This window comes from Bombus pyrosoma, linkage group LG13, assembly GCF_014825855.1.
Source record: "Bombus pyrosoma isolate SC7728 linkage group LG13, ASM1482585v1, whole genome shotgun sequence".
NCBI classification, from domain to species: domain Eukaryota; kingdom Metazoa; phylum Arthropoda; class Insecta; order Hymenoptera; family Apidae; genus Bombus; species Bombus pyrosoma.
In genome coordinates, this window is record NC_057782.1 from 6624220 (window position 1) to 6639778 (window position 15559).

General features: G+C 35.3%; 1 protein-coding gene and 1 pseudogene across 1 annotated transcript; both read left to right on the forward strand.

Moving 5' to 3' along the window:
• Positions 1-92: 92 nt before the first annotated feature.
• Positions 93-4965, forward strand: LOC122574286 (balbiani ring protein 3-like). Its single transcript, XM_043741692.1, has 3 exons — positions 93-107; positions 735-929; positions 1402-4965. The coding sequence occupies exons 2-3, from the start codon at positions 923-925 to the stop codon at positions 3396-3398; spliced, it is 2004 nt and encodes a 667-aa protein (XP_043597627.1). The 5' UTR covers positions 93-107; positions 735-922; the 3' UTR covers positions 3399-4965.
• Positions 4966-9860: 4895 nt separating this feature from the next.
• On the forward strand, positions 9861-12098 carry LOC122574376 (annotated as a pseudogene).
• The last annotated feature ends 3461 nt before the right edge of the window (positions 12099-15559 follow it).

Consider the following 15559-nt stretch of genomic DNA (forward strand, 5'->3'; position numbering starts at 1 on the left):
CAATAAATAAATAAATAAATAAATTCAATTCAATTACAAATACAATTCAAAATTGTATTTCTTTTGCCTGTTATCTCTCTTGAAGATAATTATCAACATCGAAATATGTAAGTATAGTTCACTTGCCTATCAACGATCATACGAAACAATTTTGGCAATCGGATCTTGAAAAGGTGTACAAATAATACGAACAAATTCGATGATGTTTTAAACGACGTCCATTACCACTATCGCGATTCACCGAAAAGATCAAACGAAACCGCTAAAATGAATAACATTTTTTCGATTTTACGATTGTATCTATATACATTTATCAGGAAAATTATAATACAACCGCATTGTGTTAAGATTATATTTTAAGAACGCTGGTATTAAATTTTTGTCAACGAGTCTTAAGCTATAATCGAGTAATTCGATTCTCTTACAATATTATTAGTATTAATATTATAATAGTATTTTAGTTATCTGCTATTAGATATTTTTATCAATGATAATCTTCTAATAATAGTTTACGTATATCCTACTTTCTTTGGAATTGTTACGCAGAATCAACCGCTTCGAATTTCTTGATATTTTGGATACGTTACTCGGAGATTAACCCTTCGAGATGCCTATATTTCCTGTACTGTAAACAGTTAGTACACAATCTTGCTGTACTTACTTCATGGGACTCCTAGATACGTAGATTTCGAAACGTTATCGCTTGTAAATAACTTAATTTTCATTCTTAAAAGATAGCGTCACGTGGTCCGTCAAACAAAAGAAATTGATGCAAGTTATCAGGTCGATAATTCGATAAGTTGGCTATAAAAGTCTAATACTGTATTTTAAAAATGCCAGTTCTTTTGAAAAAGTGATGGTAAAAGAGTGCGTTATTTTCGCATTTAAGAGTGCGTAAAAAGTGAGAATAAAATTTGTTGGAATGAAATGTAAGTAATTTGAATTTGGAAATAATTCATGATTATTTTTTAAGATGGTAGATAAATAAGTAGAGAATTACCCGATCGTGGTACATTCTAATCAGTAGATACTCGATAAGTTAAAATCAGACGTCATAACAATCCTAATCAAAATATACCGGCAAATATTATCGATAACAGACATTACTTTTGGTCACTCATTATCGGCGACGGAATTTTTTTTCTTACCAATAATTATTATCTATAACGGCATCCTGTTAGTCCGTTATAAATAACAGTAACAAAAAAAAAAAAAAAAAAAAATATTGATTATTTATAGCGAATCGAAACATTTAAAAATCAAGATGTATTAATCATTTAATTTTCTGAACAATCTATTTAATAATATTTCTCGTTTAAACAAAACTCAGCTTTTCCCTCATAACACGCAGAATAGTATCGATATACAGAATGGTAGATTCATTATTTTCTTCTATTACAGATTTATTATTACTAGTCATTGCCGTTTTGGCAATGACGAGGAACGCTGTTGCCGAAATACACGAAATTCCAACAAAATGTCCAGAATCTTCGGGCAAAACCGTACAGCTCGCTCACGAACACGATTGTACCAAGTTTTACGAGTGTTCCAACGGGCGGAAACAACTCTGGAATTGCCCAGAATTTGCCCCGGGACAGAAGCTACATTTCGACCCTGAACTTCAAAATTGTACTTTCCCATGGGAGGCAAATTGCGCGTCAAGAGCACCGGATTGTTCAAGGGAAGAATTTATACAACCTCATCCCTCCAACTGCAGATTATATTACAAATGCGAGAACGGGGAAAAAGTCTTAAAAATGTGTGACGAGGGACAGCTGTTTAATTTTGACTCTTTAGAATGCGTAGAGAAAAATGCCACCAAGTGTAAAGTTTATGATTCATGTCCAACGGGTAAATTGTTGGAGACTGTACTTCTGCCGCACGAATGTAATTACAAATACAAATCTCTGTATTACGAATGTGTCGATGGGCAATACGTTGAAAGAGATTGCGCGTCGGGTCAAGTGTTCAATAATAGACGCAGACAATGCGTGTCTGACGTCTATTGTCCTGAAAAGGGTACTAAATATATTCCTGACAAGACGGATTGCACTTTGTATTACGAATGTGTGAATGGTGTTAAAACACAGAAAACGTGCGAAGATGGATTATCTTTCAACGAAATGAAAGGTATGTGTACTTGGCCACCGAGTAGCGAATGTTCTTTGAACTTGTTCAAACAAGCCGAGCTGGCTACATCTTTTCTGCCTGACGCAACCAAGGAAAATATCATGCTGAAATGTCCAGCGAATGGAAATGCGTTCGTGCCTCACGAACGCTCTTGCACCAAATATTACGCTTGCATGAACGGACGTCAGTTTATTGAAAATTGTCCGGATGGTATGATATACGACTATATTAGAAAAGTTTGCGATGCTCCGTATGCTGCCGTATGTAAAAATGAAATGACCCATTATGAGGTTCGTTTGCGAGGTATAGATTCAAATTGTCATTATTCGAATGATTGTCCAACATATGGTAGTAAACGCCTTAAACATGAAAAAGATTGCAGGTTGTATTACGATTGTAAAAATGGCTACAAATGTCTTCGGTCGTGTTTTAAAGAATACGTCTTCAATCCATTAATCGAATCGTGTGATATACCAAAGAATAACCCTAATTGCTTTACTTCAGGTGGCTCTGACCCGCCAGAAAACGAGTGTAATTGTGGTTGTAAGAATTGGATTCGTCGTTTCCCTAATCCCAAAAATTGTTCTCTATATTATGAGTGTGAAAATGGTAAGAAAGTGTCGAAGGAATGCGCTGCGAATCTTCAATACAATCGTGATAGTCAGAGTTGTACCTATCCAAAAGATGCAAAATGCACCGTGTCCGGTTGCGAAGAAGGAAAGTTTTATCATCATGACTATGAATGCAATAAATATTACGTATGTCGCCACGGTGAGAAAGAACCGCAGTACTGTCCATCTGGGCAAAAATTCGATTGGATAGATTTGGAATGCAAGCCATCAGGCAGGGTTCGCTGTTATCCCGAAGGGATTGTGGATGGCTGCGAAGGCAAATGTTCGTCAACAGATACCACGTTGCCCCACGAAGATTGCCGCAAGTACTGTAAATGCGAAAATGGAAACCCCAAGGTTGAAATTTGTCCTAACAAACAATTTTACGATCGGGAAACACAGAAGTGCGAGTGGCCAGAAAATCTGCGTAACGTGTCGTGCGAACCTTTCCCGTGCTGGCTTAATTCTACGGGAATCAATATTCCTCATAAATGCCACTGTGACAAATACTACAGATGCAGAAACGGAATGAAATATCTTGTATTCTGCAAGGACGGAAAATACTTTGACTATGAACAAGAAAGATGCGTTGATAGTGCAGAAGCTCATTGCTACGCGAATAGCCCGATTTTGGGGAATGCGCCGAAATCAATTTGACTCGCAACAACAACTTCGTTCACGAAGATTGCACAAAATACTGTAGGTGAGAGGGTACGAACGTGATTCTCGGGCAAAGACTTGCCAAAGATCTGTATTACGATAAAATATTTAGAGAATGTACTTGACCTGAATATGTAAATTTACTGTCGGACTGTATATCGTTTGATTGTATCAGTAATGCTGATAGTATAATGCTTCATGAATGTGAATGTACAGTTTACTATAAATGTGAAAAAGGATCAAAATATCGTGAGTAACGCAACGATGGATTTTGCTCTGATTATGTATTCGGAAAGTGCGCGAATAAGGATCCTCGTTGTTATCATAAATATTCGAACGCGACCGATCAACATGTAGGACATTGCCCGAAATAGAATTTTTACAATACTGCGTATTGTTCAGTGGTTCAAAACATTAATTTGATTTATATATTCGGCCATTCTTATTACTATCTATCTCCTTATCATTATTGATATTATTCATTGTTATTATCGCTCTTTTATTTTGTAAACTGATTTCTAAAATAATCGATTTCCAAAGACATTAGCATACAACAGTACATAACTAATATAAACCGAAAATATCACGTGAAATATGAAAGATCTGATCGTAGAAAATAAAATGGAAATAAAAGTTGTGTCATATCGCATTGTATTCTGTGAATTTCACAATTTCCGCAATGACGAAACATTCCCAGCTGTCGATAGTTTAGAATTGAATATCGAAATTTATCTTATCGACGGAATATATTTTCTTTACTCACAAGTAAAATTTATTCACAAAAGATAATCCTTTTGTATTTCACTGACATATAAATGCACAAGTAATATCGCGATATCAAATCTTTTCACGAATCGTAAGTTTTAAACACGATCTAATAATTTCGATTTTGTCGATATATTAACGGCGACGTTGACATTTTATGTCAAATCATTTGTAAAATATTAAAACTATAGACATATTTTCGCTTCATTCCGTTAACCTAATATAGAGATTGTATTACAAATATAAACTGCTCAAGTTAGCGATGTCGATATTCATAGATACGGCTATCGGTTTGATTGAAAGGAACCAATTTGAAAATATCGACCGAAATAAAATAATTTTTATTGTAATCTTTTTGATTGATTGATTCAATTGAATTGAATCGAAGAAGCTAATTTTAAAATACCGAAGTTCCGTCGAATTTCGTCAACGATGCCTGAAATAAGGAACAAATATTCCTAGATCTTGTGCAATAGCAGGTAGTACCTGTTTAGCTTTAAATCTCTCGTTGTTCCTCTATTATTTAAAAAATATTTTCTTCCAACGAAAGTTATGTACGTTACATTTTAGCGAAACACTCGTTGGTATTTAGTTTCTTAATGAAAATTAAAAATTAATTAATGTGTGTCAAAGGTATAAATAAGGGGTGTGACAAGAACAACGTTTTATCGCGACGTATGTACACTTTAGCGTAGAGAGAATTTCCACGAAAAACGATATCAAAATTATTTTGAATTCTTATCTTTACGAATAGTTTCACTTGGGAGTTCTCGTTATCTACAGGAATTTATCATAAATCTTATCGATTGATTGTAGTAAACCGATTTCAAAACTGATTTTAAAACTATTTGACTGAAAAATTTTGTATACTATTGTAGCTTAAAATAAACGCTCTCATTGTTCTAAAAATGTATTTCTCAACATATCCACCATATAGTTCCCCACAGAAAAAGCTATTAATATCAGAATCTGCACCCCCTGAGACCATTCAACTTCCATCGGATTCCCTGCGAATAACGACAAAAATTAAGATGATAATTTCAGGTGAGACACCATATGTATATACAGTATCAATGATCTTCTTCTAGTTAATTCTAATATTCAAATATGTTTTTTTAACCATATAATGGTATTTTGTTTAGAGATTCGTAGTAGTATATTATCGAGTGGCTAGATTGCTATTGCTTACGTATATATTTTGATTAAATTCACATTACAACGGTTTAACATATGAAAAAAATGGCAATTAGTACAGATATATACGATTCCACGATTGAGTACTGTGTCGTAATCTCGTAAAGGATTTTACCGATTTCGTGCGATATTTTTTTCTGTACTCTATATGAATAAATATAATGCAAAAGAAAAAAAAAGAAATAAACCCAAATGTTATTTAACTCAGTAGAATCGTGATTTTATTTGTTTATCTAATTAACATCTTCGTTATAATCACTTACTAGCACGCTCAGACGTTATTTTATTTCATAATTATTTCCATGCCTGTGACCACTTCTGAAACTACATTATTTGAAATATTATTTCAAATAACAAGTTATTTTATTTTATAACTATTTGGAATAATTGTGAAATTGTTCTCCGAAACAATATCAGGTGACCTGTTCTTCAGGTATACCTTCTACGCTCAGTTTTCATTAATGTGATCATGTCAGCAAAGCATTATCACGAAGATATTATTAGCTCTATTGAGAAATCATAGGTAAATGAAGGTTACGAGTTTGAAAGAGGCGAAGATGATACAGTTAACAACTCCACGTGTGTTATACAAAGATAAGAGGAAATCACTAACCTGACCTTTCAATTGGCAAGATAAAAGTACGGATTTATCCATTTTAAATGATTATCCGGTAAGAGGCCCTTTTCTGAAAAATAACAAGCCTCTTTCATCTACCGCACCAGTTGAACGGTTATTTTCTCTCGCAACAATATTAAATGGGTCCACGCAAAGATCTGTCACGGATGAGCTTTTTGAAGAGAGAGCATTGCTTACGGAAAATTGTTACAAAGAATTCTTAAGATAATATCTTTTCTTATACAGATTGGACTCTTTAACAAACTGAATTGTATTTCTTAAATGTTAGATATATAGTATGTGGTGTGCTGTTAGCGGATGATTTCCGCAGGTGGTACAATATGGTCGGTTTATTTTGTTGAGGATGAGTTGTTTGGAGGACGTAACTGATTTTGGTGTGTTCGATTCTTAATCGGGACAGTAAGCACTTATCTTTCCCGTTCATCATTTTCCATTTATCTTCTAATAATAATAGTGAAAATAAAGATCGAACATAAATTATCTCAAATAGTTGCTTCTTATCGTCATTCTAAATAAAATTTGGGCAGGTCTAGGCTGGGTTTAAATTTAGCGTGCGAAAATCTGTAGGAAATGATGTATAACAAGTCAACGAAAGAATTAAATCATACGTTGCAATGGAAAATAGCAATATAAATATAATATACCGAGTAATATAAAAAGCAATCTATTGCCATTACGATAATACATGATTCACGGTAAATATACGAAATTGGCGCAATGACTAACATATTTCCGATTTATAATTGCAGGTATTTACGTTTTGATCAGTATTATGATCAGGATTCGTTTTGATCAGTATTATGGTCAGTATTAGGATCAGTATGATCAAGATTATATTACAATCTAATAACGTCACGATCTTATCTGTATCATCGTGTAACAGGATAAAAATTTTAAGAACTTTCGTCCTAAATCTTTGTCAGTACGTTATAAAGTCCAGTCGAATAATTCGATTCTGTTATACCATGTATGTTTATACCATGTATGTATTGTAGTTGTCTGTTATTAGTTACTTCTTTTTATGATGCTCTTCTAAGAGTATTCTACTTCTCTCATTGAAATTGTTATACAGAATCGCTTGCTTCGAATTCCTCGACGTTCTCAAGACTTTGATCAGTATAAGTCCTAAGTATATATCTAGGTATATAACATATTTTCTGTATCGTTATTAAGCACTCTTGTTCCAGCATCGCACCTTTGATATGTGAAGCCTGAAACGATAAGCCGATTTAAACCTGAATGATAACTCTGAAATTATGAGTAAGATAATAATGGAAATTATCGTTTGAAAACAATCCAAACTTCTATTGTTTAATGATTTTATCATCTGGAATAAGGCAAGGAGACATATTGATATCTTAAAAGTGCGATAAGTTAGCTATAAAAGTCAACTCTTGTCGTTTGGGACTGTCAGTTCCTTATTAAAAACCAAGTTTAGGAGTTTTTACTATTTTTCAATTGTACGAATTGTCTACGGGAATGAAAGGTGAGTAATTTTACAAGAGATATATTTCGTAACCACGTATGTTCCTTTTGACACTTTATCTTATTTTGGGATATTCTTATATCGTACATATTGTACAACGTGTTGTTAGGCTACAAGTAATTTAACAGGAAATTTAAGGGGTGTTTATTAAAGCCGAAAAAATCAAGAATAAAAAAGTTACGTTTCCGGCTTTGTTTTTTAGTCATTGGCAATTAAAAATCGGCCAAAATATCCCTCCCCGAATAGTGATCCTCAAACCGAACGACGTTTGCCGCGCGACGTTTTGCAAAACAAATGGTAGATTGAACATTAAACCTGTTTATTCACGGAAATCCATAGGAACATATGAAAAACCGTCCTATGAAATTTCCTAGTAGAGAGGATTAATGTTTCCTCACATCACATGTTTCATAATTCATAAATAAAAGGACATAATGTTCATGTTTATAAAATGTTTACATATGCATCGCGATTGTCCCGACAGCGGGTGGCTACAAAAAATACAACAAATTACAATAGATGTTCGATATGTTCTCCATTTTCTTCTAAACAGAGCCTGGTCTTCTCTTAACATTTTGCCGTATTGTGCAAAAATTTCCTATCGTCTTCTGTGCCACTTCTGCTGCGGAGAAAATGCGATGTTGTAGTTCTATTGCCGTAGATACCGGCGATGCGTACACTAACCTCTTCATGTGTCCCCAGAAGTAAAAGTCGAGGGGATTTCGATTTGGGGAGTGAGCAAGCCAAAGCAGCGTTGGCTAATTCATCCGCTTCCAAAACAGCTATTCAGACGCTCTTGTACTGGGTTGGTAGAATGTGATTGTATACCATGCTGTGCTGGGTATAGTACTGGTTCAATTTTTACCGTATAATCGTTGCGCTTTTGTACTATTGCCGTCCCTCGTATCCTAATAAAAGTGCATGTCCGGAAGTTCTCCAAATCTACACGATATTATGTAATAAATATGGCGATATAAACAATAAACGACGTATAGTATTGCTATACTGCATACAACACTCACTATGCGCATAACACGCGCGCTACGTGCACTGCATACACAATATACCCACGTAACACGCTAAAATAATAAAAAATGAAGACAATATTCCAATATTTTTATTGTTTTATTGGCTATTATTTAAGGCTCGAAGGAACGTTAAAAAAAGATAGTGATATTTCCGAAGCCCATCAGGTAAATATAAAATATGAATAAATCTCGAGCTATGTAAAGTTTGAAGATTGTACAAAAAAGGTTTGCGCCTTTTTTAAAATCATCTGGCGCACAGCCTGTTCGCTTCCTCAATTGCATACCCTCGCTTTCAAAAGGAACTTCTCCAATATTATGACTGTTCCTGGATAATTCGGAATTATACAAAGAAGATGAAAGCATTGGCAAAGAGTGCCGTAAATTTTTCTTCCTCAATTAACTCTCTATCACTACATTGTTATGTTTTAGACATTTTAAGACAAGAGATTAGAATGATTTTGGCACAACATAATCATTCGGACAATCGACGAGAAACTTTCAGCGAACTGAAAATATAAAGTTAGCGTGTTGCTTGGGTGTGTTGTATGAGGCAAAGAATTAGAGAAAACATTAATTGTCTCTACTAGGAAACTCTATAGAGCGGTTTTTCATATGTTCCTATGGATTTTCGTAAGTAAACAGGTTTAATGTTCAATCTACCATTTGCTTTGCAAAACGTCGCGCAGGTTCGTTTACGTCTTTGAATACCATGGTCTTCTTCTCTACGACTTATAAGACAAGATAAGCTGCCGCCCATGTGTCGTTTCGTTTGAGAAACACTGTACGCCCCTCTCTACAGCCTGATCTCCTTCCATTCGTGTAAGAAGGTTTGCCCGCGTGCAGGATATTCTGGCCGAATTTTAATTGTCGATGAATAAAAAACAAAGACGAAATGTAATTTTTTAATCCTACATATTTTCAGTTTCAACAAACACCCCTTAAATCTTCTGTTAAATTACCTGTAGCCGAACACCCTATATCTTCTATGGACAAATATAGAGAACGAAATACATTTCTTGGTTACTGGCGAAGGAAATTGTTTTCAATTCCTAATAATTATCGTACATGAACATTTCTGTTTACTGGTAACCATTATCTACAACTCCTTTGATCACCAATAATAAACATCAACGACGGATCTCGTTTTAGTCTGTCACTGATGATGATAATCAAAAAATATGAATCACTTATAATAGTTATTTCTAATCAGTAACTTAAAAATTAAAATCATCAAATTCGTCAATAAATTTTTTGATAAATTTCTTTAAGATGCAGGGATCATTAGTTTGCTACTTAAAGAAAAATTACCTTTTTCTCTNATGACACGCAGAATAGTATCGACATACAGAATGGCAGATTCGATATTTTCTTCTATTTCAGATTTATTATTACTGGTCATTGCCGTTTTGGCAGTGACGAGGAACGCTGTTGCTGAAATACATGAAATTCCAACAAAATGTCCAGAATCTTCGGGCAACACCGTACAGCTTGCTCACAAACACGATTGTACCAAGTTTTACGAGTGTACCAACGGGCAGAAACTACTCTCGAATTGCCCAGAATTTGCCCCGGGACAGAAGCTACATTTCGACCCTGAACTTCAAAATTGTACTTTCCCATGGGAGGCAAATTGCGCGTCAAGAGCCCCGGATTGTTCAACGGACGAATTCATACAACCTCATCCCACCAACTGCAGCCTATATTACAAATGCGAGAACGGGGAAAAAGTCCTAAAGACGTGTGACGAGGAACAGCTGTTTTGTTCTGACTCTCTAGAATGCGTACACAAGGATGCCGCCAAGTGTAAAGTTTATCATTCATGTCCAACAGGTAAATTGTTGGAAGCTGTACTTCTGCCGCATGATTGCCATCGTCAATCGCTGTATTATGAATGTGTCGATGGACAATACGCTGTAAGACAGTGTCCATCGGGTCATGAATTCGACGTTGAACGTAGACAATGTGTGTCTAATGTCCACTGTCCTGCAACCGGTACTAAGAGAATTTCTCATGAGACGGATTGCGGTTTGTATTATGAATGCGTGGATGGTGTGAAACTAGAGAAAGTTTGCGAAGATGGATTGTCTTTCGATGAAACCAAGGGTATATGTACTTGGCCTCTGAGACACGAGTGTTCATCGAACTTCGACCAAACCGACCTGGCCACATACTTTTTACCTCATGCAGTTGAGGAAAGAGATGTCATAGATTGTCCACCAGAGGGATATGCATTCATAGCACACGAATGTTCTTGCACCAAGTATTACTCTTGCCAAGACGGAAATAAGTATGTGGATAAATGTCCTGAAGGCACGATATATGATTATATTAGACAAGTTTGCGATTTACCGCATGCCGCCATATGTAGGAACGAAAAGTACACTAATGACACGTTACTAAGTGAAAATTGTTATTTTCCATCTGATTGTCCATCCGTAGGTCATAGTCGCCATCCCCATGAAAGTGATTGTAGTTTATTTTACGATTGCTCCAACGGTCGGAAATGTCGTATGTCCTGTTTCCAAGGGTACGTCTTCAATCCAGTAATCAGTTCCTGCGATCTACCCAAGAACGTTCCCGACTGTCACGATTATATACCTAACCCTACGCCTACAACATTGCGTCCGCCTACCCCTCTGCCTACGCCATGGCCACCCGGTTGCATGGAAGGAGAACGAAGGCATCACGAGTGTAACTGCGATGCATATTACGTATGTCACAACGGACAATACCAATGGATGAAATGTCCCACAGGCGAACAGTTTGATTGGGCGGAGAAGAGATGTATGCCAAAGGGCATTGCTGAATGTCGCCCCTCTGGACACAACGAATGCCAAGGCAGTTGTTCGTCAAGCAATAGCCTTTTGCCCCACAAGGAGTGCAACAAGTATTGTAAATGCGATTATGGAACTGTCACAGTTCAAACCTGTCGCCGCCATACATATTACGACCGGTACAGACAAATCTGCAACTGGCCAGAAGACATACGGGACAGTGACTTCCTGACGCGGTGTAATCCATCCGACTGTAGTTTCGGTACGGAGAACGTTCCTCATGAATGTTACTGTGACAGATATTATAAATGCTCAGGCAATGAGAAATACATTATGACGTGTGAAAGCGGACTGCTCTTCGACTATACCGAAGAAAGATGCGTTGATAGTAAATATGCTCACTGTTATAAAAAGATTTGATTAAAGATTGTCCAACATATTGTAGATGTAGCGGCAGGAATGTGTATATCGAGCAATGTGCCAGCTGTACTACGATATAATATCGGGAAAACGTGCATCAAAACGTAAATTTATCGTCGAACTGTCTGTCTCTAACTGATTGTAGCAGTAATCGGTGTTGTACCCCATAATTGCACATGTCCACTTTGCTATGAATGCGATGGAAGATTCAAATATCGCGAGGAATGCGATACTGCATTAAAGTTTGAATATGTATTCGGAAGCTGTGTGGGTAAAAATGGTCATTGTTGCAACTGCAACTTATTGGCAAACGAAACTATGTGGTTGGATATAAAATTTGTCAATAATTTTCCTCAAAAGCTGGAAATGAATCGTAGAATCAGAAAGAAATGAATTCGAAGAATAATGACTAAAGTAAAATGGTTTGTTGTATAACCCTTATCGAGTATCTCCGAATTTCAGCACGTTACAATGCTGCATTGTTGGAATGTAAGGCTGCTCTTATATTTATTTTAATTTGTGGACTCTATTATGATGACTACATTGAATTTGATCACAGATCGCAAATTTTCTGTAAATAATGAAATAAGTGATAAATGACACCATTTAATTAGCATTTATTGTTATGTGTATACATAGCATGAAACGATATTAATTAAATTATATTCGATTCATCGCTATGTATATTGCCACTATTTTATGTTGTAAAAGTGCGATTAGTTAGCAAAAAAATTACCATAAATGTAGTAGTTACATACATAGCAAACGTAAATCAAATATACCATATAAAATATAAAAGATCGAATTGTAAAACATTCGAAAGAAATAAAAATTGTTCGATATTGCATTGTATTCTATGTGTTAAATGATTTACCAAATTGGGCTATACCTACGGTGTGATAAAAATGTAATTTCCTTTACCAATAGCTAGAGACAGTACATAGTTTAAAGATGAATATCGAAATATACATCGTAGACAAAATTGTACCTTCGGCTACTGTGGAAAATGAAGAATTCGAAACCACATTTAAAAATATGGGCATTATATGGTGCATATAGAGTACCAGTCATTAACGTTACAAAAGCATTGCAAAACGCAAAATATGTTTCCGCTACTGTTGTTATTTGGTTCTCGAAACATCGGCGATTTTTTTCGCCTGAGAATATACTTGAAAGAAGATCATTGGCTTCGTCATAGCGTCGCTCCAAACTCACGCATTCCCTCATTTCAAACAAATTGCTCTGAAATTGCATAACGTTCACGCTTTATATAAGTTAAGTTTTCCAAAAACTGTTGCAATAGTGATTTAGAACAGGCTCAATTTTGTCAAAACCTTTCCAAATTTTCGCGTGCGATGGGAAACGGATGTGGTGCATTTTGGGGAAATTATTGGCTTTCATGCCAATGACAGTTTACTTACTTCACATCTTCGTCGTAGTGCTCATTCACATATTTATGATCGCGTCTATACGTGTTACGTTTAAAAAATTTACATGACGGCGTATCATAAAAATGTGCTTCACTTTGGAATTTGTCGTTCGGTCCTAACAACTGTGAGATCATTGAAGAAAAAACTGAAATGATTCATTTTCTTAAATATTAACTAATGCGGAGAAGATTTTAACGTTACATGAAATATTAGACGCCTTATGTAACTTCACAGAGAGAGAGATTTCAATTTATCTTACTTGGATGAATTATTGATATGTCTGCGTCCTCTTGCGACTGCTATAGATAAAGTACAGACTGATAACAATATGTACTATGGATGTCTAATCTCACCATTCCTATATGTTCAGGAGCAAATTAATAAATCCAAACTTCGAAGTTATCCAATTCGGGAGCCTAGCTTAGGAACAGTTAGGACAAGTTCAAACGAAGGATTCAAAAGGTTTCTGTCTTTGGAAACCAACTCCTATGATGCTGTAATTGCTGCATTTTCACATCCGAGATTTAAAGGTCGTTGACTGTCAGTAGCGGCAAATAAAAAATTGAACATTTTACACTTAGTTTTTATTAAGGCGGTCATAACAGCAAAGCATTATCACGAAGATGTGATTAACACTATTGAAAAATAACAAGTAAATAACGGTTTCGAGTTTGAAAGAGGCGAGGATGAAACAGCTAACAATTCCACGAGTGTTATTCGAGGATAAGAATAAATAATTAAATCGACATTTTAATTGGCAAGATAAAAGGTCCGATTTGTCCGTGTTAAATGATTATTCGATAGGAAACAGTTCTCTGAAGAATAACAAGCCTTTTTCATTTACTGCACCAGTTGAACGGTTATATTCTCTCGCAATGATATTAGATGGGCTCAGGCAAAGATCTCTCACGAATGAGCTTTTTGAAGAGAGAGGTTTGCTTACGGCAAATTGCTGCAAAGATTTCTTAAAGTAACATTTTTTCTTATACAGATTGGAGTCTTTAACAAACTTAATTGTGTTTCTTAGATGTTAGATATATAGTATGTGATGTGTTGTTGGCGGCTGAATTCCCCAGGTGGTGCAATATGTTCGGTCCATTTTGCTGTGAATGAGTTGTTTTCAGGACATAGATGATTTTGGTCTGGCCGATTCTTAATAGGGACAGTAGGCACTTATCTTTCCTGTTCATCATTTTCCATTTATGTTCTAAAAATAATAGTGAAAATATGTATTCGAAATAAATTATTTGAAATAATTGCTTATTATTTTTATTCACGTTAAAATTTGGTCAAGTCTGGGCTACGTTGAAAGGAGGTGCGCCAAAATTTGTAGGAAGTGGTGCGTAACAAGTTGAGGAAAAAATGAAATCACACGTTGCAACGGGAAAGTGCAATTTTATTAAAAAATGAATTCCGTTGCTAGTAATTCGTTTTCTACAGTTCTGTAGTTTCTTTCTACGGGATTAAGCATCATCGTAACCTCGTACAATACAATATCTTAGAGAAAGTATCTTATTTGAATATCTACAGGACACATTAACTAAATGTGATATGTCGATTTTGATGAAAATTTGTAGATTCATAGTGCAGGTAATAATACTGATCATCTACTTTTTCTTTGGCAACAATCGTTCACATTTCGCGGATGAAAACTCTCAAAATGCTGATAGATGCCCATGGAAAAATTTTATATTCTCAACAACAAATAAAAGCACATAAACAGATTGTAAAGAATAAATCTGTTTCAGTACTTTCCTGTTCACTATTTTTTTATAGATAGTTGGCAATTTTAACTAAAGTTTGTATGTGTAAACTGGATATCTAAGTTCGAAATAATGATAAATCAGAATTCCTATTTTTTGTAAATTGACTAAGATAATCGCTGCATTAACTAACTTGAACAACCTTTTGCCTACTAAAAAAATTTTCTAGGATTGTTTGGGAGCCATTCTGGTTAGGAATCGGCGCATCTTTGCATTTAATGTGCTAGAAGTTATTTCTGATATGATAAAAGTTATCGTCACAGGTGAATACTAGTTCAATCCGCATCGAATATCCGAATATCTTCAACGGTGTCGCCTGCTGAATCAGTAGAACAAACTTATCCTAGTCGGACGTGGTCCGAAGAGGAAGTAATTTTCCGAATTTTCCATTGAATGAAAACGCTTTATAATGAATATTTCATAATGTTTTAGAAATTTAGGCTGAATTTCTCTTCCCTGATAACGTTGTCTAAGATGACCATCATCGTAGGAATATGTAGATAAACATAATCACATTTTCTTAACAGAAATCATAAAAGGTTTTGTCGACTAAACGTTAGAAAGATATACAAATGAAACACGGAGATAATTAATTCATTATTATCAATAATATAGAAAGCATTAGGCTTTTCGTGATACTGGGCTTATCCTGATATACAAT